We start from the raw sequence: 27,552 nt of genomic DNA, 5'->3' as shown, positions 1-27,552 counted from the left end.
ACTGATGCTGAATATCTTTAGAATTATTATTATAATAAACTTTCATATATCTAACTTTTTGATTCAGCGTCTCAATCTGTACCAGAAACTCATTATGTAGCCTAGTCTTACCTTACTTTTGTGTTACTATGTTAAGTGAACAGTGTCTCATGTCAAACACACACAAGATATTTGAGTGTACATACACGCATCCTTGCAGGTGTACATGCTTGCTGTATATGTGTGTGTGTGTGTGTGTGTGTGTGTGTGTGTGTGTGTGTGTGCTTGTACTTGCAGAGGCTGGAAGAACTTGTCAGGACCTCAGCACTAGAACTACTTACAGGTGTTGTCTAGACACCTGGATTGTTATGTGGTCTTGGGATGTGAACTCCGTTTTTCATTATTGACATCTTCATAATTGCACATCAAGTGCTTTTAACTGCTAAGCCAGCTAGCTCTCCAGTCCCTAGTGAAACAATTCTTTTTTTTTTCAAGTAGTATTTGCATGTGAAGTACAACCTAACCTCAAGTGTTTCAACTCATTACAATTCCAGACTTTTCAATCTACAACACTAGATTGGGATATTAGTACCTAGGCACGAAAATATAAAACACCCAAAGATACATGAATTGGTGTCATGGTTGTAGTTAAAAAAAAACAAAACAAAAACAAAACCTTCAGCTGGTCGTGGTGGTTCATGCCTTTTGTCTCAGCACTCAAGAGGCAGAGGGAGGCAGAGCTACTTGAGTTGTGAGTTCAAGGCCAATGATCTACAAAGCAAGTTCCAGGACAACCAAGGCCACACAGAAAAAAACTGTCAAATACACCTCCCCAGAAAAACAATTCAAACAAGCCATACATTTAAAAGAAATAAGCAGAAAAAGTAGGTACATGGTAGTGCATGCTTATAATCCCAGAATTTAGGAGGCTGGGTCAGAACAAAGTCCAGCCTGACCTACATACTGAGTTCAAGTCCAGTCTGGACCACATAGTAACACCTGAGATTTAGACTGCTAAATAAGACAGTTGCTAAGTTCTTCAAGGTTAGTTCCTTTTGAACATTAGAAAATCTACCCTTGGGGTACAGATTCAGTTAACTGAAATATAAATGTTTTGGTATATTGTCCTTCCTGTTATATTGGCACCTTTATTATAAAATTTCCTTCAAATAACCCTATTGAGATAAAGTTTTCTATTGGGTGACCTCCAAGTTTGGTCCAACATAAGTCAGCTTATAAGTGGGGGTCTTTCAAGAAGCTACTGAACGGATCAAATAAAAATTGACTATGAGACTTAAGCTTTATATAAGTTTCCCCTCCACTTGGCAACTTTGGAGACTGCTGGGCTAATGTTTACATCCTGAATGTGGGCTGTTACTTCCTCAGACTATGCCAGAAATAGAGAGTGGGAGATAGAACAAAGACGAGTATAAACGCCATAACAATTGCCTGTTTTCTGAGATTCTCCCATTCACTTCTTGAGAAATGTAAGACTTTGAGTTATTTTTATGGTCCTAAAAATGATGGTTTCAATGATTAGCAAATATCAAAAATCTTATTGATATTTTGGAGAAGAGAAATCTTTGTGCTTTTACTCTGTCATTTTTAAAAAAGTTTTATTTTGTTTATATGAGTACACTGTAGCTGTTTCCAGACACACCAGAAGGGGGCATCAGATACCTATACAGATGTTTGTGAGCTACCATGTAGTTGCATTATTATTTTGGTTTTTCGAGACAGGGTTTCTCTGAATAGCCCTGGCTGTCCTGGAACTCACTTTGTAGAGCAGAGTGAATTTTATTTTTTAAAGATTTATTTTATTTATATGAGTACACTGTAGCTGTCTTCAGACACACAAGAAGAGGGTGTCAGATCTCATTACAGATGGTTGTGAGCCACCATGTGGTTGCTGGGATTTGAACTCATGACCTCTGGAAGAGCAGTCAGTGCTCTTAACCACTGAGCCATCTCACTAGCTCTACTCTGCCATTTTTTATCTTGTCATATTTTGATGAAAAATGGACACTTTAAATAATACTGTAGCAACTTTAGACATCAATCCCTCTTGGACATACTGTTCTTGTTGCTTATTTGTTGAATTAATTGGCTAGACTAAACTGGCGGGTTTTCCAGTGCTTATCCTGGTGATTATAATCAATGTCTTAACTTAGAACTACTGAGTTTAATTTGTATCGTAATTTCAGCAGTATAGTAATTTTTTTTTTTTTTTACTTTATGGCTACCTGAGAGTCTGTAATGTGTCCTCTTCATAATGCTGGAATGACAAGGGTAAGACTTAGTTGGGATCCAAGTTTCTACTAAGTGTGTAAAGCTGCAATGTCTCTTATGACCTCCTCTCAGAACACAGCATCCTATCAGATGCTTTTCCTTTTGTAGCCATCTCAAACATGCCCAAATTCAAAGACAAGGGATAGAAACCTTGTCTGTGGATGGAAACGTAGCAAATAAGTTGCAGAAATGCTTTGTACCTGTCACAACAGGTTAAGAACTCAAGCTGTCAGGTGGTGGTGACTCACACCTTTTATCCCCCAGCACTTGGGAGGCAGTGGCAGGTGGCAACTCTGTGAGTTTGAGGCCAACCTAGTCTACAGAGTGAGTTCCAGGACAGCCAGGGCTACTTAACTGTCTCCAAAAACCAACCAACCAACCAACCAACCAACCAACCAACCAAAAAAGAGATCAAGCCTTAGAGCCTTTGCCAAGGCATTTGTTTGATAAACATAGAACTTCTTAATACTAATCACAATATTTGTTTGTTTCATGTGTTGGGATGGGGGATTCCTGACATGGGGCGGGGGGGGTCCACTATCCTTTCTTCTTCCCCTGGTGTGTGTGTCTGTATGTCTCTCTGTGTGTGTATGTGTGTGTGTGTCTCTCTCTCTGTGTCTGTGTATATATGTGTGTATGTCTCTGTGTGTCTGTGTATATATCTGTGTGTCTGTGTGTATATCTGTGAGTGTGTATGTGTTTGCCTATGTGTGTGCCTCTCTCTCTGTGTATATGTGTGTGTGTGCCTTTGGGTGTCTGTGTGTGTTTGTGTATCTCTGTGTATCTCTGTGTAGCTCTATGAGTGTGTGTTTATGTGTGTGTCTGTTTGTGTATCTCTGTGTATCTCTGTGTATCTCTATGAGTGTGTGTTTATGTGTGTGTCTGTGTGTGTGCACTTGTATGTCTGTGTGTATGTTTCTGTGTGTCTGCATGTGTGTCTGTGTGTGTATGCATGTTTGTGTGTTTCTGTGTGCCTGTGTATGCCTGTGTGTGTCTGTGTATCTATGTGTGTGTGTTTGTGTATCTCTGTGTATTATGTGTCTGTGTTTGTGTGTATATCTGTGTGTCTGTGTGTGTGCCTGTGTATGTCTCTGTGTATGCCTGTGTGTGTCTGTGTATCTATGTGTGTGTGTGTGTTTGTGTATCTCTGTGTATGTGTCTGTTTGTGTGTATATCTGTGTGTCTCTGTGTGTGCCTGTGTGTCTCTGTATATCTATGTGTGTGTGTTTGTGTATCTCTGTGTATGTGTCTGTGTTTGTGTGTCTGTTTGTATCTGTGTGTGCCTGTGTGTGTCTATGTGTGTGCCTATGTGTGTGCCTGTGTACATGTATCTGTGTGCCTGTGTGTCTATGTCTGTGTGTCTGTATATCTGTGTGTCTGCCTGTATGTCTGTGTGACTATGTATGTATGTCCATGTAAATAGCATTTTAGGATGAGAGACTCCAACTTTCCCAGGATGAGCTGTGTCTGGAGGCAATGCAAACGTTTCCTTTCAGTCCAGATCAAGATGAAGGGCCTTGATTTCTTCTCCTTTTACAATTGCATAGGAAGGGAATCTAAGGGGGAATATATAGATAAAAATATGTAGCATGTATTTTTAAAATATGAGTAAATAGGTTTCTCTTATATTGCTGAGTGGAGAAGGAAGCGTAGCCCCTCACAGAAATGGGAGTGGCTAAGTACCTTCAACTGGGGACTGAGAAAACAGATTATCAAGGCTGCAAAATTGAACTCCCTTCCCATCCCAATACACGGATGTTACAGATGACTATGGATGGCGATGGGCAGGAGGCAAAGGACTGCGACTTGTACAGTTTCCTGGAAGAGCCCAGCACTGGCACCCTTCAGACTGCTATGGGGACTGCAGTGCAAGGGGGCAGTATGCTGCACTCCTGCCACCTTTAGTGAGCCGCCAGGGGCCTGGTCTCACTATTGTAGTCCTTGGATGAACAAACTTGGCATGCAAGGAAGCAAGCCCTGCTGATTCAGGAGGAAAGAGCTGTGGGAAACCTTAAAGGGACTCCTGTGCGTTCTGTCTGCTCTCAGGAGAGGCAAGGATCGGATCTTGGGGTGAATATTCTGAGCCTGCCTTGAGGAAGCAGTGCTACAATGTAGTTGGTTTGACTTCCGCTGTTTACTCTGGCAGTATTCAAATTGTAATATATAATTTCATAGGACATTAATTTTTTTCTCTCTTAACTAAGGGAAGGTGACATTCATGGAGACAGAATTGGGAACAACCCAATCTCTATGTTCCTGTTCCATCACAAGAAAGATGATAACGACAGTAAAGCAGGGGAGGGTGAGGCCAGGACTCTAAATAGTATGTCCATAAATGGCATCCCTGTATTCTCTAGCTTTTAGGATGCTTACCAAATTTTATAAATTCAAGTCTTTTAAAAATGATGTTTAAGTTGGGCAGTGGTGGCACACACTTTAATCCCAGCACTTGGGAGGCAGAGGCAGGCGGATTTCTGAGTTTGAGGCCAGCCTGGTCTACAGAGTGAGTTCCAGGACAGCCAGGGCTATACAGAGAAACCCTGTCTCGAAAAAAAAAAAAAACCCAAAACAAACAAAAACCCAACAAACAAACAAAAAGAAGTTTTAAACTAGCAATAAAGTAAAACCTATTTTTCAATTACCATACAGCAAAACCAAAAATTAAAACTGAAAATGGCAAAAACAAATCTGAAAATGGCTAAAAAGGGGAAATTGAATGAAAATTATCATGACAATTTTACAATCAAGAAAGTTATGTATAAAAATTTTAGACTGTGATCAAAACCATATAGTTAAGAGAAAATACACAAACTCATGTGCTTTTATTATTACACTAAAAAGAAAGGAAATGCAATGTCAGATATTTATTAATTATGATACTGTGTAGGACCTGAACAAAATGTATTTCATTTAATCTTTCTGATCCTTATGAGGTGATTCCTGCTTATAACACGTTATGATAGGAGGTGAGTCCTGTATATGCCCAATTAGGCATACGTATGTCATGTACTAACAACGTAACCTGCATCTAAGAATTACTTCACATGCCTTTTGACTTAATGCCATGAGTGGTTATTAATGGTTTTATTCTATACAGGGCATAGTAAGTAACAAAGGGGTGAATATAAGATGTTTTCTACCCTGTATAAATGTACTCATGATATAGATGAAGGGAGGGATAAAGTTCATATTATGATTGCCACTAATCAGGCTAGCTAAAGATGACTGTGTGAAATGCTAAAGTAATGCCTTACCATAGCACTAGGGTTGCAGTCTGAAAAGTGATTCCAACTTGGGGTAGTCATATAGATGTCTATTGGGGTGCTTGTTGCCATGCTTAGGGAAGTAGCTCTAAGTTGTCCAAATATTTTTTTAAGTTATGTATGTGAGTACACTGTAGCTGTACAGAGGGTTATGAACTTTCATATAGATGATGGGAATTGAATTTTAGGACCTCTGCTCACTCCAGTCAGCTATGCTCACTCGGGTTGGTTCAACTCCACTCACTCAGACCCAAATATTTATCTATAATTATACATAAGTTCACTGTAGCTTTCTTCAGACGCACCAGAAGAGGGCATCAGATCTCATTACAGGTGGTTGTGATCCACAATGTGGTTGCTAGGATTTGAACTTAGGATCTTCGGAAGAGCAGTCAGTGCTCTGACCCACTGAGCCATCTCCCCAGCCCCCAAATTATTATTTAATGTAAAAGAATCAGAAAGAGCATATATACATTTCCACTTTATTAAAACCGTGTATAAATACAGAGCAGTTGGGCACATCCATTCTAAGGCACTGTTCTGGTTTGAATGCAATTCCACAAGAGAGAAAGAGAAGCCATTACATTCTGTATTTTTAATCTCTACATTCAGACTCCTCCCATGTTACTGGGGTGTAATTTTAATCCCAGAATTATTAGCAGCATCATACAGGGACCTGGATGCCAAGAAAAAAGACACATCCTGGCTCTGGCACTTTATATGATTTGGCACTTAGTCACAAGCTCTCTCTTGCATTGTTCTCCATTTGTTTCCCAACTCTTGTTTAAGTAGAGATATGATAAACTCTTTATGAGCCTTACATATGAATTATGTTTTGTTACTATCTTCCATTAAGACTAGGACAGGACAAATTAGGCACAAAATACATACCCGCCAAATACTTATAGATTACTCCCAAGAACTCCCTTAGTTCTACTTTAAAGATGACTGTGTAGCTTCAGAAAGGGAATATACTTGACTGTCCCATTTCTTGTATCTAATAACAAGGACTAAGCTCAATGAGGATTTTCTGCCTTACTGTGAGATCTGAGTTGTTACTATGATTACATGAGAACACTTATATAAGTACCAACTCTGTGTGTGTGTGTGTGTGTGTGTGTGTGTGTGCTTGTGTGTGAGATTATAAAGTAAAATGCGAAAAGGTTAAGAATCACTGTATAATTCATAAATTATGTGAATTAGTGAGCTTCACCTCTTAAAATGTTGTGTGTGTCTAAGTATAATTAAAACACAGAAGCTACAAATCACTAAGTAACTCACAAATTTTGTGACTTAGTGATTTTTAACGTCCTTGAAATGATGTGTATATAATACAAAATAAGTGTATTTTCAAATTTTTTCATAAAATCATTGAAACTAGAAATAACTAGGTTTAGAGTGACAGGACTACACTGATAGCTATAGACATACTGGTTTAAGGCAGTGTGTCCCAAGGGATACTAGCAGAATACTACTGCAAGTTACTAGTATGTGTACATGAAAAATGTTCTAGGGTCAAATAAGTTTGGAACGCATTGAGCTACAAGAGGAGCCTCCTTTCTAAGCTAAGACCTTCCCAGGGGCTCATATGCTGATGAGTATCATGAGTCTAGGAAGGACAAACAGCTAGAAGCAATCCCCAAAATTATTTGTAGAACATCTTGCAGAACAAAGTATTCTATGACACATACTTAGAAAAACACCAACTTGGAGAACGGATAAAATTTCAAAAGCATTGAAATAAACCAGAGAGAATCCTGAAGCAGGATGAAAATCCATGCAGACTTGTTCTTCAGTCCATCTAAATACAGTCAGAGTCTACTTGTACAACATCAACTGTAAGTTACTTCTGCTAGACCTAGCATACAGTTATAAAGAGAACACCCCACTCTAGTCACCACACTCTAATCACCATCACCACAGATAGCCAACTAAGCAGACCAGCAAACTCCACAAAATCCCAAACTTAAGATCCCAACTTCTCTAAGCATAAAACTGTAATTGGAAACAAGCCTGTTCATTAGGCCAATGACATCCTCTTCACCCTAGTCCCCCTGAAACAAAATTTTAATGTGTTGACAAAATTCACTGTCTCATTTCTTGCCACTTGGGGCACATCTATCTACTGGCTGCTTTCATAATGACACAGGAAAACAAGTGTGGTAGGACTGTAACCGTTACCAGGACTCATCCATTAACTGGTCCTACCTATAAACGACTGCCACCGTTTATATGCTTTGTGCTTATGCTTATCATATGGTTGCCTTGGAACCAAACCTTTCCACTGCAATTAAACAACAGAAAAAGACAGAAGATATTAAATTCAGAGAAACTGCACAAACATGTGGACACTCTAGAACTCATATACCTTGAAAGATGTATTTTTAAAAATAGCACCCCTCAAAGCTGCACTTACAAGTTCAGACAAAAGGCTTATGAGACAAACATCTACAGCAGCCTATACTGTTTCTGAGCTAGTGTTAACGTTGATAGAACCTGTTTCCCTTCACGGTTCTTAAAGAAGTCCTCTAAAGTGTGTGACCTGGTGCATAATAAGGCCTGCTCTCTGCCGGAAGCTTTTAGAACAATGAGTACACTTGTATGGCTTTTCCCCTGTATGGATTCTTAAATGAATGACAAGGCTTGGTCTCTGTCTAAAGCTTTTCCCACAGTAACTACATTTAAAAGGTCTCTCTTCCGTGTGTGTTCTCTGGTGCAAAGTAAGTGCCGTCAGGCGACTAAAACTTTTCCCACAATTAGGACATCTATGAGGCTTTTCACCTGTATGAGTTTTTAGATGTCTTTTAAGACTTGACCCATGACAAAAGGTTTTTCCACACTCAAGACATTTATATGTTTCTTCTTCAGAATGGGTTCTCTGGTGCCCAAGAAGGTGTGAGCGCCTAGTGAATCGCTTTTTACATACAGTGCATTCATAGGGTCTTTCTCCTGTGTGAAGTCGTTGGTGTCTGTAAAGGTCAGAGCTACGCAGGAACCTTTTTCCGCATTCAGGGCACTTGTGAGGTTCTTCTCCTGAATGAATTCGCTGGTGCCCTGTAAGTTGTGACTTCCGAGCGAAACATTTGCCACACTGGGGACATCGGTGAGGTTTGTCCCCAGGACTCTTTTTCTTTGGAGGCTTCGGGGTGAGAGGTTCTTCCAGGCTGGGGCTCTCGGGTGTCTCTCCTAGAGTTGGGTTCTGAGGATCTACGAGTTTTGTTAGGTCTGTCTGTAAGTCCTCTGGGGATGTTTCCCATTGGTTTTCTAACTGCACATAGTCTTTCTGCAAAATGGGACCATGGAGAGCATTCCCTTCTAAAGTTACAACAAATGGGTACAAAGTTTCCAGTTTTTTTTCCTTTGAAGTATCTTCTTCATTTTCTATTCCCATCTCAAAACCTGAGAAGAAATGGAGACTAAAGCTGTCATTGTGTGGGGGTAGAGAAGTGAAGGAGAGCAGTAGTGAGTATAGAAACTCCTGAGCACGACTCCGAGCTCCACTTTCAGTTACCGTTGATTCTTTCCCACCTTCCCCAGAATATACAGGAATCGTTACTTACCAATCTTGGAATCAAGTAATTGTTTCATTTCTTTGGGATCCTCTAAGTCTTTTACCCATGGTTCTTCTCTATGATCCAATGGGAAGTTCATGTCAAGCTTTGGTAACTGATAACCTGGTCATGGAAGCAAAGGGGAAAAAGCATGACAATGTGGTTCACCAAGGAATAGAGGCTAATTGCATGGACACACACCTCCTTCCTCCTCATTACTGTTCCTTCATCTGGAATCACTTATAAAGAGGCATTTCTTAAAGATAAGGACAAAGCAGCAATAGAGAAAGCCATCCTTCTGCACTTTCAGGTGAGTGGATCAATGTGTGCCGGAGTGATGCACTAAGTTAGTTCTGTATTTATTGTGACAAAACATTTATGTATGCTAGAGCTAAAACATGGAGCAAAGCTTTATAGAATGTTGGTATACCAAAATCTGGGAAATACTGCTATTGATTGCTTAAAGAAGACCAATCTAAACATATGTATCAAAGAGGAGTGGTATAAACATATGTCAAGAAGACTACTATAAACATACATGTCAAAGAAGAGTAGTGTAAACATGTGTCAAAGAAGAGTGAAGTGAACATAGGTGTTAGAAAATTGTTTACTGGAATAAGTTCACTCCACCCTTCTTAGAAACATTTCCATTTTATTGAACTTAGTTGGCGGCAGCAAAAAGTAGTCTTCATGTATCAACAGAAGTCCAGATAGGGCATTTAAAAAATAACCCAAATTCACTGCCAGGAGTGTTTCTGTCTGACACTCTAAGTACAACCACATAATTTCTATGACTTGCTTTCCCTCCATATCTACCCTTCTTATTTTTTTCTGCCTCTTCCTCTACATCCTCATTGTTGGTCACATATACTACTCTATAGTAAGATATAGTCTGGAAATGGTCAACCTGAGATTACAAATGGGCTGATGGTTAGATATTAGAATTATTAAAATGGCACACACAAGCAAATACTAATTCAAGAAAAATTGTATTTCAGATTAAGACATGAGCAACAGAAATTCCTTGTTTAACAAAAGGCCATATATTTCAATTTTAAGACTAAGAAATGAAAGACGGAACTCATATGGATTCTGTGCTGGGTGTGATGGTACATGCTGTAAGTCTACACTGAGATAGGTCAGTTGCAAATTCCACCCCAACCTTGCTTCCAGAGTGAGACTCTGCCTCAAAAAGAAAAATACACTTCCCACTTCACTATTTGATCTTTGTTTGGATTTCAAAGATAAGAGATGAGGTGAGGGGTAATATGGACTAGATAAAATAAAACTGAGGGTCACAGCTCCGAAGCAAGCGGCTAGAGGAAACAATGGACGAGATTAACACCCTGAGCTATACAAGACTGATTCAGAGACCATGCGAGATGGTAGATTAGAGCCACCCAATAATTGCCAACTTTTCCTGGGGATAGGATTGACACAGCTAGAGAGGAACTAACATCAGTGCCCTCCTGCCACCAGCTATGTCATAGACAGAGAAATAGGACAGAGGACCAGAAAGAACACTCTTGTACACGGTAATGGCACAGCAGAGAGTGAGGACTGAAGCAAACAAAAGGAGAAACTCAAAAACACCATCTTCAACAGTGCGCAGAAGCTCAAAAGTACAGCTGCTGGGGTGGGGGAAGGGGAGAATCTCTAGGAAGTGCCAGATATCTGCGATGGGGGGCTCCCTGGAGTGTGTGCGGGTGACCTTAGTTGAAAAGCACAGCAGTGGGGAAATGAAACCTGAAGGGGCCACTCCTGTAGCCAGGCAGGAACCTCAGTGGAGGAATGAGGACGCCAACCCACCCACAAAACTTTCAACCCAAAATGTATTCTGTCTGCAAGAAATGCAGGGACGAAGATAGAGCAGAGACTGAAGGAATGGCCAACCAGTAACCAGCCCAACTTGAGATCCATCCCATGGGCAAGCACCAATCCCTGGCACTATTAATTATACTCTGTTATGCTTGCAGACAGGAGCCTAGCATAACTGTCCTTTGAGAGGCCCCACCCAGCAGCTGACTGAAGCAGATGCAGAGACCCACAGCCAAACAGTGGAGGGAGCTCAAGAAGTCACATAGAAGAGCTGGGGAAAGGACGTAGGGTCCTGGAGGGGACAAGAATACCACAGGAAGACCAACAGAGTCAACTAACCTGGACCCTTGGGGCTCTCAGAGACTGAGCCACCAACCTAAGCAAATACACAGGCTGGACCTAGGCCTCCCCACACATATGTAGCAGATGTTCAGCTTGGTCTGCATGACTTCTAACTAAAGCACAAAATGTCCCTAAAGGTTTTGCCTGTCTGTGATACCTGTTCCCCAACAGGGCTGCCCTGTCTGTCCTCAGTGGGAGAGGATGTGCCTAACCCTGCAGAGACTTGATGTATGAAGGGGTTTACCCAGGGGACCCCACCTTCTCTGAGGAAAAGGGGAAGGGGAAAGGGGGAGGGACTCTGTGAGGGTCAACTGGGAGGGAGGGACAGCAACTGGGATGTAAAAAATTTTTTTAGAAAAAGTCAGGCTGGAGAGATGGCTCGGCTGTTAAAGGCTAGGCTCACGACCAAAAATGTAAGACAAAATCATTAATTAAAGTACAGCCTAGATGTGAAACATGAAACTTGCATAGCACACTGGCACTGGGCAAAGTTCTATTTCCCAATGTATGATTATGGTGCAGTATTGGAAAGCCATCTTAAGGTCTTATCTGAACTGCTTCAGGATTCAAATATAGCTACATGTACATTATTATTATTATTATCTCCAGAACCCCACAGTAAACCCCACAAATGAATCTAGAAAGTGTTGCACTAAACACCAATCATCTGGCTACTGGCAAAGACTTCCCCAAACCACTGAAAGCTCTCTGCTCTGTCCTTTCTCATTACTCTTAAAATACAGCACTTGTAATCTTAGCCAGAGCAACAAGGCAAGAGAAAGAAAGAAAAGTGAAACAAACAGAAAAGGATGAAGCTCTATTTTCAGGCATGTTCTTATATTTAAGACATAAAGATAGAAAAGAATCTAAGATCTGATACAATTTCAGCAAAGCAGCAGGATACAAAATCAACAAACCAGACAAGAGCCAGTGGCTTTAAAAAAAATAAAACACTACTGAACTTGAAAAAACAATCAGAAAAACCATGCCATCAAATATACCATCAAAACATAGTAGGGACAGGTGCTGGAGAGATGGCACTGATATCTGGGGAATACGATGCCTTCCTCTGGCCTCCTGCGGCACTGGATTCATGTACTCCAATGCACAAATAATCAAAAATAAAAATAAAATATTTCTAAGTACCCAGGACTAAACCTAACCAAGGAAGTAAAATATCTCTATAATGAAAAGTACAAAACGTGTATGAAGGAAATTGAGGAATATACTAGAAGACTGAGGGACTTCCTGCATTTACAAATTGGAAGAATTTAAAACTGTAAAAAATGGCACTGTTGCACAAAGTGGCCTTCTGAGTAAATGTAATCTTTAAAATTCAAATTACATTTTCACAGAACTAGAAATCAACCCCCCAAAAGTTCATACAGAAGCATAATAAATAAAAGAATCAGTCAGTCCTGAATAAGAGAACACTAGCGGGCCATAAGAGCTCACAGGGAAACCATCTCAAAAAACCCAAAGACCTTAATGTTAAATCTGACTCCTTTAAACTACTAGAAGAAAGTATGAAATACTTCCTGATATAGGTGTCAGTAAAATATTTCTGAAAAGGACTCCAATATCTTGAAGAATAGAATTGGCCAATGGCATCCTATCATGTAAAACAAAACAAAACAAAACTTGTGAACAGTAGTGGAAACAACAGAGTAATTTAATAGCTTAGAAGACAAATAAAAAAGTCTCTGCTATTCATCTGAGATGAATACTATCCAGTTTGTATATAAAGAACTAAGAAAAAAGGAAAACAGAGAAACAACAAAACAATAAGTAATACAATCAATAAATGGACAATAAATTGAACAGATACTTTTAAAAGTATGAAGTAAAAATGACTAACCAGGTGTGGCAACTCATGACTGTAATTGCAGCACCTGGGAATCTGAGGCAGAAGATTGCTATCTGTTAGAAGCCAATATAGATTACATAGTGAGTTCCAAGGCAGCCTGGGCTATAGTCCACATTCCAATATGTACATATTTTTCTGTTCACATGCATATTATTCATATATATTGATTTTTTTGAGACAGGATTTCTCTTTGTAGCCTTGGCCATCCTGGAGCCAGTATAATGGCTCAGTAGGTAAAAGCCCTTACTGCCAAGCCTGGTATCTCAGATTCAACTTCTAGGATACATGTGATAGGTGCAGGAATATTTATACACATACATATAAATAAATGAATGTAATAAAAGTTTTAAAGTGACTAGAGAGTAAATTTAGTAAAACATTAAACCCCAAAATAGTTAGAGATTTAATTGTACCAATTTAGTTTGAGGTGAAATTTTCAGTTCTCATTAGAAGCAAGGGAGGCTAAAATGCGGTGGGGTAACACAGTCTAAGTGTGAAAAATGAAAACTGTCAAGTAAGAGCTCTACATTCAACACATCTGTCATGCAATCAGAAATGAATATGCAATAAAGATATCCCTGAGAAATAAAACAGAATTTACTGCTAACAAACTTGCCTAAAAGCAGTTATATAATTAAAGATAGCAAGGTATGCAAGTGAGAGGCTCCAAGATGGTAACTTAAAGCCACATGAAAAAGTAGCACAAATAAAAGTAGCCATATAATTAGGAAAGGCATTATATATCAAAGGCTCTGCTTCTTTTCTCTCAAAAGAGTTAAGAAAACAAGCATGGTGCCATGTAGAAAGGCAATCTATTTGTCAATAACAGCATATATGAAGAGGGTGAGAGAAAAATCTATACATGCCTAGGAAATGACTAGAGTTGCCTGCTCAAATCCATCTAAAGAAATAAAAGAAATCAGAAATGATAATGTTAAAAAACAAAAGCTGTAATGTACATTTCCTTTATCCTTTTAGTTTCTTTAAAATTCCTAGAACTATGTATAGTAATATTATAGCATGTATTGTGGGGCTTAAACATGTTTGATATAACAATCTGATTATAATACCAGAAGTAATAGTCCTATATAGGGCTAAATCTTCCTTTCCGTATAACTCTGATGAGTTAAAGCAGAATAGTAAACTGTAATCCCCTAGTGAGGAATTAACTTAGAGATGGTGAACGTTCATTAAAGCAAATAGAATGTTACACTGTAAACATTGACCTAACACAAAAGAAAGCAGTAAGAGAGAGGAATGAAAGAGTCAGGAGACATTGAAGACTAAAACAGCATATGTAATTCCAACCATTTATTCCTAAGAAGACTATGTATGAGTGGACCAAAAAATTCAATGCACAGGCAGAGTTCTGACTGGAGGTTTGTATTCCTGTTTGTATGGTCTTTCTTTTTTTCTCTTTCTCTTTCTCTTTTGTTTTTTGAGACAGGGTTTCTCTGTGTAGCCCTGGCTCTCCTGGAACTCACTCTGTAGACCAGGCTGGGCTCTAACTCAGAGATCACCTGCCTCTGCCTCCCAAATGCTGGGATAGGGGATATTTTATAAATAGCATTCATAAAACAGCTAGACAACATAGATATTAAAACAAAAATGATACCAAAAGGGTATTAGTTTATAGTGAGTTAAAGAGCAATTCATTAATAAGACAAAATTCAAAACATCGCTACCTAAATTATAAAAACTTCACAGTGGGAATAGAAAGGTTATCTCAGCTTGATATATGATATTTATGAAAGACCCACAGCTAATATCAAAGTAATGATGAAAGAACAAATACATTTTTCCTGAGACCAGGAACAAGACAAAGATGTCTCACTACTTCTACTCAATATTGCTCTGAAGTCTCTGGCCAGGGAAGCTACACAACAAAAGCAATAACAGGCATTTAGACTGAAGCATACAATATAAAATTATTACCTTCCATAGAGACATAGTTATATATACAGAAAATCCTAAAGAATCTATCATAATAAGCAAGCTAAGTATGTTTGTAGGCTACATGTCCAATATAAAAAAACAGAAAAGGAAACAAAACAAAATAATTCTATATATTTTCAAAGGACAATCCAAAATACAGTGATTAATAAGACCAAAATAACTTAAGGATAAATTTAATAAGCTCAAGATAAAACTTGTACTTTGAAACCTATAAAAACACTGTTCAAACTATCTGAGAAAAGTCCAAGTAAATAGAACCACATCTCAGGTTAAGGCATCACCAAATGTGGTATCATTAATATAGCAGTATTCTCCAAACTGTCTTCAGACTTAACAGAAACGCTCATAGTGAGCTATCTGATTGTAAACCTTAGTGAAAGCACTAATGAACACTATGTACACGTAGTTCTTTCTTGAGAATAGACACCAATGATAAACCTATGGAGCTCCAGTCACCCGAGTTTCACCAAAGGTTGCGAGGACATTCAATGCACTGAACAGGTGTTTGTACTTTTCAGCTCTTTATGAAATCACGTGCTTAAACCTAGCTAACCACACACAAGTAAATGCCTGTTAAATTATTGTTGAAAATGGATACAATTTTTAAATTCAAGGACGAATGGGTGAATGAATAGTTGTTCTAAAATAAGCTCCTGAAGTATTTTACATTCTTCTTTCCATCAAGTGAGTTTTTCTTCCCCCCTTTAAGTGTGGGTTGGATCTGTGACTTTGTTCTAATGAGAATATTGCAGAAGGGAAGGTATGTGGCCAGGTTACTAACAACATCACGGGCACATGTCTTCCCTATGAGGGAAGCCTGCTGCCTGTCATGAGAACACACATATGGAGAGGTCCCCTTAGCAAGGAATTGAGGGTTCTGCTAGCTCTCAGACACCAAGCCAGAAACACTGTAAAACTTCTGAAATTCCCAACTTGTAGGAATTGTATTTTTTTAAACAAACACCCCTCTTCATTTTCTTCTTTAATCTACTAAACTTCAGAGATGATTTATAATTGTGGAATGTGATGTGAAAGAAATCATATAGTGGAATGAAATATGAAGGATAAAAAAACAGAGTTTATGAAAGAAGGTACTTCAGGGATGCTATTCTCATCCTATGTTCAGCGAATCACTTTACTAAGCTCCACTTGGCAAAGATCATGTCATGAAGGCTTCACTTCTATATGAGTTATCATTACTATAGCTGGGCATATCTATCTATCTATCTATCTATCTATCTATCTATCTATCCCCAAATGTCATTTTTTACTGACAGGGTATATGTTCTGCACTTTAAGGTAGACTCAACTGATTTCTTATATGATTTTTACATTTATTTTCTCACTAGCCATTCTCTTATGATTTTCTACTTAATTTCCAATATATCATACACAATACTGAGATGCCTTCATTTTTTTAAAAAAAGCAAAACTTTAAATTTTAAATAATGGGATAATAAGTCTTGTATCACTTTATAAAGCATTTTATATAATTTTAAGCAGGATATTTTCTTTTGAGTTTTATTTTACTTAATTCATTAATAATTATATCCATTTTTAAAAATGCACTGAATGGCAATGTGCTTTAGAGAGTAAAGTATGAAAATGAACATGAATGGTAATGTGAATATTGCTGCTCTGTGATTATTTTCCTACAATATTAAGAAAGAAATCACATGCAACTCAGAATGAGTAGTATGGATTTATAATTGAGTATGATGGCCACGTTCTAAAATTAAATATTCATACAGAAAAATTTGATTTCTTAAAAGAATATAAAATGAAGGTAATACAACTACTCGAAAATAAATACAAATGCTTTGTGTAACAACACATCCCCCGAGTCTGTCCTGGCTCTTCACAGGTTCTCCTAGTGTCAGCTGAATTCATACATATGACTGTTGTAAAGAGGAATTCTAGGCCTCAGCTCCGTGCTAGTTGTTCTCCAGGCATTCCATTTTGTAACTCTGGTTGGTCTCACCGATTTCCATTTTCTGCTTGTCTTTTGTTGTCTCAAGATCCTACAATTTAGTCCAAGTGCTAACATGTGGAAGCTGTGCCAATGAGAATAAGGGTTCTAGCCCACACGTCAGCCAAATCTTTCATGGGGGCAAGGGGAGAGATGGGGCAGAGAACATGGATAATGATGTGATAGAACCCCAAAAGGAAGGGAAACACAAAGGCACGCAGGCTACATGGTTCAGCTGCCTTTCTCTACTAGACCTAATTCCTTGCTATGTCAGATCCAGTTGCCTTTAAACATCAGTTTGTATAGAGCTTATCTGGATTAAGTTGATCTGTGGGATTTTATTACACTGACTTTTTTCACCCTCTATAAATGACCAGATCTTTGTTTGTTTGTTTGTTTTGTTTTGTTTTGTTTTCAAGACAAGGTTTCTCTGTGTAGCCCTGGCTGTCCTGGAACTCACTCTATAGACCAGGCTGGCTTCCAACTCAGAAATCCGCCTGTCTCTGCCTCCCAAGTGCTGGGAATAAAGGCGTGAGCCACCACTGCCCAGCTGACCAGATCATTTTTAAAGATTAGAGAAGAGTATGTTGTAAAGTATTCTACTTGCATGGGCCTTTTATACCATAAAAGCAATTGTTCCTTTGGGTCTCCTATCATAGGCTCAAACTTTGGTGGACAACTTTGTCCTCACTGTGAACTCCCATGAGAGGCTTTCCCAAGTCACATCCTTGGTGAAAATCCCCTTGGGCAAGGCCATCACTATAAACCAGCTCCCAAGGATATTCTAGTCATTGTGCTTCACTCCCAGGTCTTCCTAAAAAGAGGATCCCTCCTCATGTTCTCAGCCCTCTACCTCTTTGTCAGTGAGCCAGTGCCATTGGGGCATTCATAGTTCTATCCCAAACTGAAAGCCCCAAGCTCTTTGGCTCTCACACAGAAACACCTAACTAAAAGAAAGCCCTTGCCTTACCAGGGTCCAGAAAGGACTGGCATTCAGCATCAGCACTGTAGTTCAGATCCTGGGGGCCAGCTTGTGGAATCCAGGCATCCGGCACCGGAGGCTCCTGAACAGGTTCCATCACCTGGAGTGAAGGCTCCTCCAGGTGCAAGTTGGGTGGCATGGGTACTGTTCCAACTGGCGCCAGTTCTTCCAAGAGCATGTCATCCATGTCAATCTGAGAGAGAGGCCAGAACACATCACTCCAAAGTCAAGACTTCACTGGAAGGAAGGCTAGTTTCGAAGTCAGACACTCCTCACCAACAAGTACCATGAGGCAAACACATAGCTTTAATGCTCCCAGGGGTTCCAGTAGGCAATGCATTAAAAAACAAAGAAAAACTACCACCACCAACTAACCAACCAAAACCACAACAAAACAAGCTGTGTTGACTATACTAGGATATGCTTCTTATAGAATATACAAAGTACCAGCTTTCAGTAGTAACCAATACAACTAATCATTAGCGAGTTATTCTTCCTGCTCCTCCCTCCATACAGCTGCATGGTATTGGTATAGAAACAGACAGGTGGATCAGTGGAATTGAGTCAAAGTCCCAGAAGTAAATCCATACACCTATGGACACTTGATCTTTGACAAAGAAGCCAAAACGATACAGTGGAAAAGGGAGAGCATTTTCAACAAATGATTCTGGTCTAACTGGATGTCTGCATATAGAAGAATGCAAATAGATCCATATTTATCACCATACCATGCACAAAATTCAAGTCCAAATGGATCAGAGAACTCAACATAAAACCAGACACACTTAATCTACTAGAACAGAACATGGGGAATAGCCTCGAACTCATCAGTCTAGGAGACAATCCTCCAAACAGAACACCAGTGGCTCAGGCTCTAAGATCAACAGTTGATAAATGGGACTTCAGGAAACTGAAAAGCTTCTGTAAGGCAAAGGACACTGTCATCAGGACAAAATGGCAACCTACAGAATGGGAAATATTTGAAAGAGGACTAATATAAAAATATATATAAAGAACTCAAGAAGACACAGACAATCCAAATAACCTAATTAAAAAAATGGAGTACAGAGCTAAACACAGAATTCTCAACAGAGGAATCTCAAATGGCCTAGAAGTACTTTAAGACATGGCTGTCCTCTGAGAGGCCAACAAGCAGCTGACTGAGACAGACACAGATACTTACACTCAACCAATGAACTGAAGTTAAGTACTTCTGTGGTTGAATTAAGGAAAGGCTGGAAGAAGTTGAGGAGGGTGACCCCATAGGAAAACCAGCAATGTCAACTAACCTGGACCCCTGAGATCTCTCAGACATTGAGCCACCAACCAGTCAGCATACACCACCTGATATGAGGCCCCCTCCCTGCTGCCTGCCACATACACAGTAGAGGACTGCCAGTTCTGGCCTCAGTGAGAGAAGATGTTTCTAGTCCTCCTTGAGAAACTGGAGTCCCCAGAGAGTGGGGAGGTCTGGTGGGGTGGGAGGTAGGGGGTAGGGGATGGGAGTGGGGACATCCTTGTGGAGAAGGGGGGAGGGGGAATAGGATGAGGAACTGTGGGAGGGTGACCAGAAGGAGGGTAAAAACTGAGCTGTAAAAATATAACAGTAACAAAAAATAAAAATAAAAATGATGCTGGGCAGTGGTGGCACACACCTTTAATCCCAGCACTTGGGAGGCAGAGGCAGGCAGATTTCTGAGTTCGAAGCCAGCCTGGTCTACAGAGTGAGTTCCAGGACAGCCAGGGCTATACAGAGAAACCCTGTCTCAAAAAACCAAAAATAAATAAATAAATAAAATAAAAAAGAAATGTTTGACTTTTTTAGTTATAAGGGAAATGAAAATCAAAACGATTGAGAGTCCACCTTACACTCATCAGAATTGCTAAGGTTAAAAACTCAAAGGACAGCTTAGCTGGTGAGGTTGTGGAGCAAGGGGAACACTCCTCCACTGCCGGTGGGAGTGCTGACTTGTACAACCACTCTGGAAATCAATGTGGTGGTTTCTCAGAAGATTGGGGAGAGTTCTACCTCAAGACCCACCTGCACCACTCCTGGGCACACGCCCTAAAGATGCTCCACCATCCCACAAGGACAGTTGTTCAACTATGTTCATAGCAGCTCTGTTTGTAATAGCCAGAAACTGGAAACAACCTAGATGTCTTTTAACTGAAGAGAGAATATAGAAGATGTGGTATAGCTACACAATGGAATACTACTCAGCCATTAAAAACAAGGACATTATGAGTTTTGCAGGCAAATGGATGGAGCTAGAAAATATCATCCTGAGCGAGATAGTCCAGACCCAGAAGGACATGCATGGTATATACTCACTGCTAAGTGAATATGAGCCATAAACTACAGGATAATTAGCAGACCCAAAGAAGCCAAATAACAAGGAGAACACAAAGGAGAATAGTTGAATCTTTCTCAGAAGGGAAACAAATGGAAAGGAAGAAGAGGGTGGAAGAGGGGATGGTGAGGGGAGCGGGGCAAGGAGAAGAGATCATATGTAGGGGGAACAGGGGAGAGAGAAGCAAGATTGGTTGGGGGGTAGGGACAATCCCTAGAATGTGCCAGAGACCTGGGATGGGGGAAGGGCCCAGAGGGTCTAAGTGGAATACTCTAGCTGAGATTCCTAGCAGTTGGGGATATGGATCCTGAAGTGACCACTTCCTGTAGCCTGGCAGGACCCCCAGTGGAGAGATAAAGACAGCAACCCACGCACAAAACCTTTGGCCCAAACTGTGTCCTGTCTATGAGATATGCAGGAATGCTGGACAGTGGTGGTGCACACCTTTAATCCCAGCACTTGGGAGGCAGAGGCAGGCAGATTTCTGAGTTTGAGGCTAGCCTGGTCTACAGAGTGAGTTCCAGGACAGCCAGGGGTATACAGAGAGAAAAAAAAACCCAACAACAATAACAACACCAGATATATATATATGCAGGGACAAAGAGCAGAGTCTGAGGGAATGGCAAACTAATGACTGCCCCAAATTGAGACCCATCCCATCCCTGACACTATTAATGATACTTTGTTATGCTTGCAGACAGGAACCTAGCATAACTGTCTCCTGAGAGGCTCCACCCAGCACCCAATGGAAAGAGATGCGGAAACCCCCAGCCAAACAGATGCAGCTCAGGAATCTTACGGAAGAGTTGGGAGAAAGACTGCGGAATCTGAAGAGGACAGGAACTCTACAGGAAGACCAACAGAGTCAACTAACCTGGACCCTTAGGGGCTAACAAAGACTGAATCACCAACCAAAGAGCAAGCAGGGGCTGGACCTAGGCCCCTGCACATATGTAACAGATGAGCAGCTTGGTCTTCATATGGGTCCCCCAACAACTGGAGCAGGGGCTGTCCCTGAGCCTGTTGCCTGCCTGCCTGCCTGTGGATCCTGCACCCCTACATGGACAGCCTTGCCTGGCCTCAGTGGGAGAGGATGCGCCTATTCCTGCAGCAACTTGATGTGCAGGGTGGGGAAGTGGGAGGTGTGGGAGGATGATAGTGGGGGGTTGACACCCAGAGAGGGACTTTTTCTAAGGGGAATCAGGGGAGGACTTACATGAAGGGTTAATGGGAGGAGAGAAAGTGCTGATACTGGGTTGTAACATGAATAGATAAATTTAATAAAAGAAAAAAAATGAACAACTAACCAACCAACCAACAAAACAAGTGTGTTGACTATACTAGGATGTGCTTATTACAGAATATACAATAGTAACCAACACAAATAATTACTAGCAAGTTATTCCACCTGCTCCTTCCTGTGTACAAAGTCTCTACAGGGAGTATGCATTTGATACTCACAGCTAATTTCAGCCCCACTGGCTACATTGTAAGCACTCACATACCAGGTGACTTCCTATGCAAGCCGCTACTTGGGCTGAAGTCAACAGCTCCAGCAAACCCCATCCCAAGCTCCAAGGCCTAATTAAGACTGCCAGGTGGAAGCTCTTGCTACGTCCTTATGGGAAGACTGCTCTGTGTTCAGCTTGCCCTGTGCTTACCTATGCCCTCCCTGAATAGAAGCTTCCAAAAGGTAGTTCTGAACAGAAGGCAATATGCTGGCATGCAGTGCTACTGGAATTGAATGGGTCAGAGACGGGCAGCACATCGCTTACAATGCAGATCTCTTCCTACACTCTCCCAAACATGCAACTCCTTCAAACCTACATGTAGATGAAAAGAACCTAGCAAGAACCACACCCTGCTAATCAGGTAGAAACTAAGTAACTTTTGCATATTTTTTTTATCACTTTTGCACAAATCAGAGAAAAAAACGCATTTTTTTTGCCATTTTGAAAAATCACATCATTGGGGACAACACTGCTCAAAGCCCTGGAACTTCAGGCAGAATTCCTGCTTCTCCCAACACAGTAATTGAAAGCAGAGGGGCTGGCGTGTGACCACTTCATGATGTCTTCCCCTGAAGAACAGACATATTGTAGAAAAAGTGTATCAGTTGACACTAAACTATGTTGCCTTCCCTTGCATTCTTTCCAGACTCTACTTGACTCAGTGACAGACAGATCATTCTGGAAAGAACCAAATAATACATAGTTTAGAATGTGTGGGCCGCACTTAACTCTTTCCTCTCCTCCTCCTTCTGTTTTGAAAAGCAATTCATTTACAAGGGCGACACAAGTAGGAACTTAGAGGTCACAGGCAATTATACTGTGGCAGGAGCTGGTGAGCACGCCATAGAGCCAAGCACTGGTAACTGTGATTGAAATTTCTAGATATGGATACACTGGAGAACCTCAGACCCATATGCTAATTCCAGCAGAAGAGAACACTGGAAAAGTCTCTGGAGAAGTCTTGGGGCTGTGGGATCAGAATCCAAATGTTGGATACAGACTCAACAGCCTGGGTACCTCTTTTTGCTCCCCTAAGAACAGAGACCCCACATTTTTTTTTCTCACCTGTGGTTCTGGTATCTCAAGCTCTCTTTGTAAGTCTTCAATGAGTGACACAACTCTTTCTCTATTGTCTGGGCAGTGTTCCCTCACCCAGGTCTCTATTTCTGTGGGCAGAATAGTTAGGAATTGCTCTAGCACAAGCAGTTCCAGGATTTGTTCCTTAGAACGCATCTTTGGCTTCAGCCACTGACAGCAAAGCTCCCAGAGTTTGTTGAATGCTTCATGAGGCCCGGCAGCTTCTGTGTACTGGAACTGCCTGAAACGCTGTCGGAAAACTTCACAGTCTGTGTCATACTCTTGCAGCACAGAGCCCTGATTCAAGGAGGCCTGGATTGCACAGCCCAGGGCCACAGCCATCACCTCTTCTAGCAGTTTACAGTTTATCTGGGGTCTATGTCTCAGAGTCCAGGTTTTTCCTCTCTGTAATAATCTGGGGGAGTCACTTACAGCTGAAGACAGGAAGACATGAAAAGGAGAGAGAGCAATGGTTACAACATGGCACACTCACCGTCCTTAGCTCAACGGAGCTGGCTTTCCTCCCACAGAGACTTAAAGGATCCCCTCACAGTCTTTCTGGGGGTTTCGAGAATCAGACCAAAGCTGGGGCCTTACTTCCCAGAAGAACACGTATAGGCACAATCAATTGTAGATACAGTTCAAATATTTACAAAATCTCCAGGAAACTCACATAGCCTCTAAATTCTAGCTAGAGTCTAGAAAGCTCTATCTTATATGACAAGGACACCAAATGGTATTGTAAGTTTAACCAAAAATTCAATTTGCTTCCTCCGATATGCCAGATAAATGTAAGGGGCTCAGTAAATCGCATTATCCAAAGCACTTCTCTAATATCTTACAGAGACAGGTAAGAACCCTGCCTTTTCTTAAGGCCCCACTGATTTAATTTAATTCCATTCCTACCCTAATTCCAAGTCATTCTATTTTTCTATATGGAGATTTCAAAAGAAATGTAGGAGGGACAATACGGTACTTCCTAAATAACTAATAGTGTCAAGATATTTTTAGTGCAATCTCTGAGGTCACAGGGTTGGTTGTATACATGTCTATCCAGGGCTCAGGACCTGAATATGCATATACACTATGCCCCCTCCCCCATCTACTGAGACAACTATTTTTTTTTTTTTTTTTGGTTTTTCGAGACAGGGTTTCTCTGTGTAGCCCTGGCTGTCCTGGAACTCACTTTGTAGACCAGGCTGGCCTTGAACTTAGAAATCCGCCTGCCTCTGCCTATACTTTTTTTTTTTTTTTTTTTTTTTTTGGTTGAGACAACTCTTATACCTGTCCTCTTTAAGGTTTTTGAAGAGGATTCAAGGAAAAGAGTCCGGAACCTCTTCCCACTCTGTCAACTGGACTGAAACTGACTTCATATCAACCATCACTGTAACAGTAACCTGTCCTTCTGTGCCAAATGTATTTAGGCATAATTTGCTGTGCAGTCCTCACACCCAAATGCCTCTGTTTACAACAAGCACATAACGATAGCATCAACGTCATAAAAAATAATCCTTCGAGGATCAAATGGCACAGAAAGTGAATAGCAGCCCGCCTGGCACAAGGCGAGAACTCAAGTGAAGTTTATTGCTGGTCAAGACTCCTTCCTAGGAAGCTTCTAGTTTCCTGAGCCCAGGCATGGAACCGTTGCTGGAGGATATCCAAGGATCTGCAGTCTGTTGGCTGGGGACCCAGTACTTAAGCTGCTCCAGTCGCACAGCTGGCTAGGGAAGCCTCTCCTGGCTGACCCAAAACCTTCCACCACGTCTACCAGGGAAGTGTTTCTCTAGGTTTCTTTCCTGGGCCCTACATAGTAAAAACTTCACTTCATTAAGGAACAGTGCCCCCCCCCCCCGCCCCCAAGCTTGCCTCTGAATCCACCCTCACAGGGCCTACCCGTAAGGCACCGTTAATCAAAGAGGGCACTTGGGGAAACAGCAGGCGTGACATGTCCCTGAAAAGCCTAAAAGCTGGTTTAAAACCCCATGCCAGTGTTAGGGACGTGGTGTCCAAGAGCTCTTGGATGACAATGTCCGACCACCCAGATGGGCACTCCCTGCCATCGTGGACTCCCAGCAAGGCCTGGCCAGGTCGCAGGGAGCGGCGGCGGGGTCCCTGAACGAATAGGAGCCCGCCGCTCCTCTTTGCTCCTGGGGCCTGGCTCCCAGGGCACATATGAAATTTGCCAGTTTGTGTGGCCCCAGCCTTGCAAAAAAGAGCCCCGTTACCCGCGCCCGCGCCCCAGGGACAGCCACGCCCTCTGTCCGCTCCGGGACTCACCGCCTCTGCGCCCACGGCTCTCCCAAGCTCACCGGCAACTGCCCAGGGCGCAGGCGCACAGCCGCGTTGAGTACTACAGCTCCCGGCAGGCTCCACGCCGCCCGCCGCTTTTAGAGCCCACTAGGATGCTGACGTGGGGGATGGCTGGGACTCTTCTAGTCTTCCACCTAGTTTCAAGCTGCATTGGAAGAGCTCCTATTTCCGGTCTTATAGCTTTATGGTCCTAGGGGATTGGGTGGGACGAGCCCCGAGTAGTGAGTCAAGTAAGAGCTACTTCCCAACAGCTTTAGATTAATTGATGCAGGTGGGGGAAAAACTTTGTTTAAAACAGCCCCTACCCACTCAGTGATTCCCTCGGGGAGGAGGTGGTTCTTGAGAAGGCATTTTTTAAAACTCAGATTTCAGGGTCCCTAACGACACCCTGGAGAGCAAAAGAGCTTAGAGCCATTTTAATAATAAAAAAAAAAAATTTGGGGGGGGGGATTCTGACTGATCTGTGTTGTCTGTGTGCCACAGTGACCTTGAATATACATCTTAGTTTTTTTTTTCCTCTTGTAAGCTTAGAGCTTCCATCTAGGGAACCCTCCTATTCCTCTCCACCTTCAACAGCCCCCAGTGGTCTCTGAAGTTTGAAGATTAGCCTTCTGGCATTATTTCAAGTCTTCCAATTGGTTCCCTGCTTTTCCTGCCCTTGAAAGCAAACTTTCCCTTCTCCTTTGTCAGTGAGTTGTAGTGAGACTTGGTCCAAGGGCCACTAAATACAATAGTGCTGATTGGGAAAAAATGCTCATTTTTGGTCCGAGGCTGGGGCTATTGGTCTGTGTGTGCCAGAATTTTAGCCCTAGGACTTTGTTTCTGCCTGAGAACCTGTATCTAGACCTGAGTGTGTCCAAGATAGCAAGGAAAAAAGCTGCTTGTTCTTGTTCCTCCTTGATGATCCGGTGGAAGCAAGACAGACATGGGAGGAGCGGTGTTGTTGGCAGGCACTGAAGACAGCTTCATCCAAGCCAAAGTTGTTCTCATTAGCTGAGGCCTGGAGCCCCTGACTCTCAAGTCCTGCAAAGCCACTGTTACTCTTACCAGGGCCCTAGTCATCTTTGAAGGAAGAGTAGCTCATCTCAACCAAGGTGTTATGGGAGCCTGATGATTCTTTGGGTCTGAGAGTCAAATGAAATTGCACAAAGGCAGGACCTATCCCCAGGGAACCCATCTCCATCCTAGAGGCTGCCCACCTATGCTTTTGAGAATTCGAAGGAACTACAATAATAATAATTTTTTAAAAAGTGTGATTTGTTTAGAGAGATCTTGGAAGCCTTGGAGAATGTGTTGAGGGAAGATTTCTCTGCTTCAAAGTTGGCCCCAAGGTAGGAGACAGCTCTGTTTGTTTTCTGTGTTTTGTGTTCATGTTGCTGTGTTTTCCTGTTTTCTTTTCCTGGGAATTGAACCTAGAATCTCACACATGCTCCTTCTTTTCTTCTTTTTAAAAATTATTCTTTGAAAATTTCATACCTTCATACAATATAATTGTATCATATTATCCATCCACCATTTTAAATTAACATATACTAATTGTGCAAGTAAAGATTTTACTTATGACATTTTCATGCGTGCGTGCCGTTGTTAGGAGGTTCATTGTTAGGTTAGGAGGTTCCTGAGTTCCGCCATCTCTAGAACGTGTTCCACCTTGCTGACAGGATCAAAACTGAGTTTAGGTTCCCAACCCTGGAACTCAACTCCTATCCTGCTTCTTCAAATATCTCATGACCAGTAAGGGATGTAAAGATGGAAGATGCTGTTATCCCGTTATCTAAACTAAGGCAAAGAAGTCATGAATGTGCAGCCTGTCTTGACGTAATTGACTACGTGCTGTTTATCCATTCTTTTGTGCATTTATCTCTCTAGATTCCAGGTCAGAGTCCAGGAGGGGACCTGACTGCAAAAGCTGACTCAAGGACCCTGGAACCAGGTGACCCAGATAAGGCCCAGTCACTAAGAGTAACTTCCTTGTGTCAAAGTAGGATTGGTCACCCGCATCTCCCTTGCTTGGTGCTCCCATTCTGTAACAATGTTGTACAATCTCCCTTTGGGAACACAGTACAGATCCCTAACTGTCTGCCTCTCTGAGAGCTCAGAAAACAGAGCTTCTTCCCCCCCCCCACCCCCAAAGCTGAGGACCGAACCCAGGGCCTTGCGCCTGGTAGGCAAGCGCTCTACCACTGAGCTAAATCCCTAACCCCCAGAGCTTTCATTTTTAAGCTTCGGAATCTGAAGTGAGTTTTCTCAGCGACCACCCCAAACCCCACACCATGTACTCTGGTCA

General features: G+C 41.5%; 1 protein-coding gene and 1 long non-coding RNA gene across 3 annotated transcripts; one reads left to right on the top strand and one right to left on the bottom strand.

Annotated features, from left to right (window-relative positions):
- Positions 1-5,997: 5,997 nt before the first annotated feature.
- Zfp449 (zinc finger protein 449) lies at positions 5,998-25,275 on the bottom strand. Of its 2 annotated transcripts, NM_030139.5 has the most exons (5): positions 25,233-25,275; positions 22,944-23,389; positions 18,005-18,209; positions 9,092-9,205; positions 5,998-8,930 (listed from the first exon to the last, which is right to left on the bottom strand). In NM_030139.5, the coding sequence occupies exons 2-5, from the start codon at positions 23,295-23,297 to the stop codon at positions 8,047-8,049; spliced, it is 1,557 nt and encodes a 518-aa protein (NP_084415.1). In that variant the 5' UTR covers positions 23,298-23,389; positions 25,233-25,275; the 3' UTR covers positions 5,998-8,046. The 2 variants fall into 2 exon arrangements, with proteins under 2 accessions (NP_084415.1, NP_001346205.1); NM_001359276.1 differs by lacking the exon at positions 22,944-23,389.
- Gm38625 lies at positions 25,276-27,552 on the top strand. Its single transcript, XR_878111.3, has 3 exons — positions 25,276-25,495; positions 26,531-26,596; positions 27,135-27,552. It is a non-coding gene; the product is annotated as a predicted gene, 38625 (long non-coding RNA).

The sequence above is a fragment of the Mus musculus genome, chromosome X (assembly GCF_000001635.26).
Source record: "Mus musculus strain C57BL/6J chromosome X, GRCm38.p6 C57BL/6J".
NCBI lineage: Eukaryota > Metazoa > Chordata > Mammalia > Rodentia > Muridae > Mus > Mus musculus.
This window is presented reverse-complemented; position numbering and strand designations above follow the sequence as displayed.

Bases quoted from the DNA above. Each gene is read 5' to 3' on its own strand.
- Zfp449 (NM_030139.5), bottom strand. From the start codon at position 23,297: ATGGCTGTGGCCCTGGGCTGTGCAATCCAGGCCTCCTTGAATCAGGGC. The intron at 18,210-22,943 runs GTGAGAAAAAAA...CCTCTCTCTCAG, and splicing joins TTGAGATACCAGAACCACAG to ATTGACATGGATGACATGCT. The intron at 9,206-18,004 runs GTAAGGCAAGGG...TTCCATGACCAG, and splicing joins CCAGTCCTTTCTGGACCCTG to GTTATCAGTTACCAAAGCTT.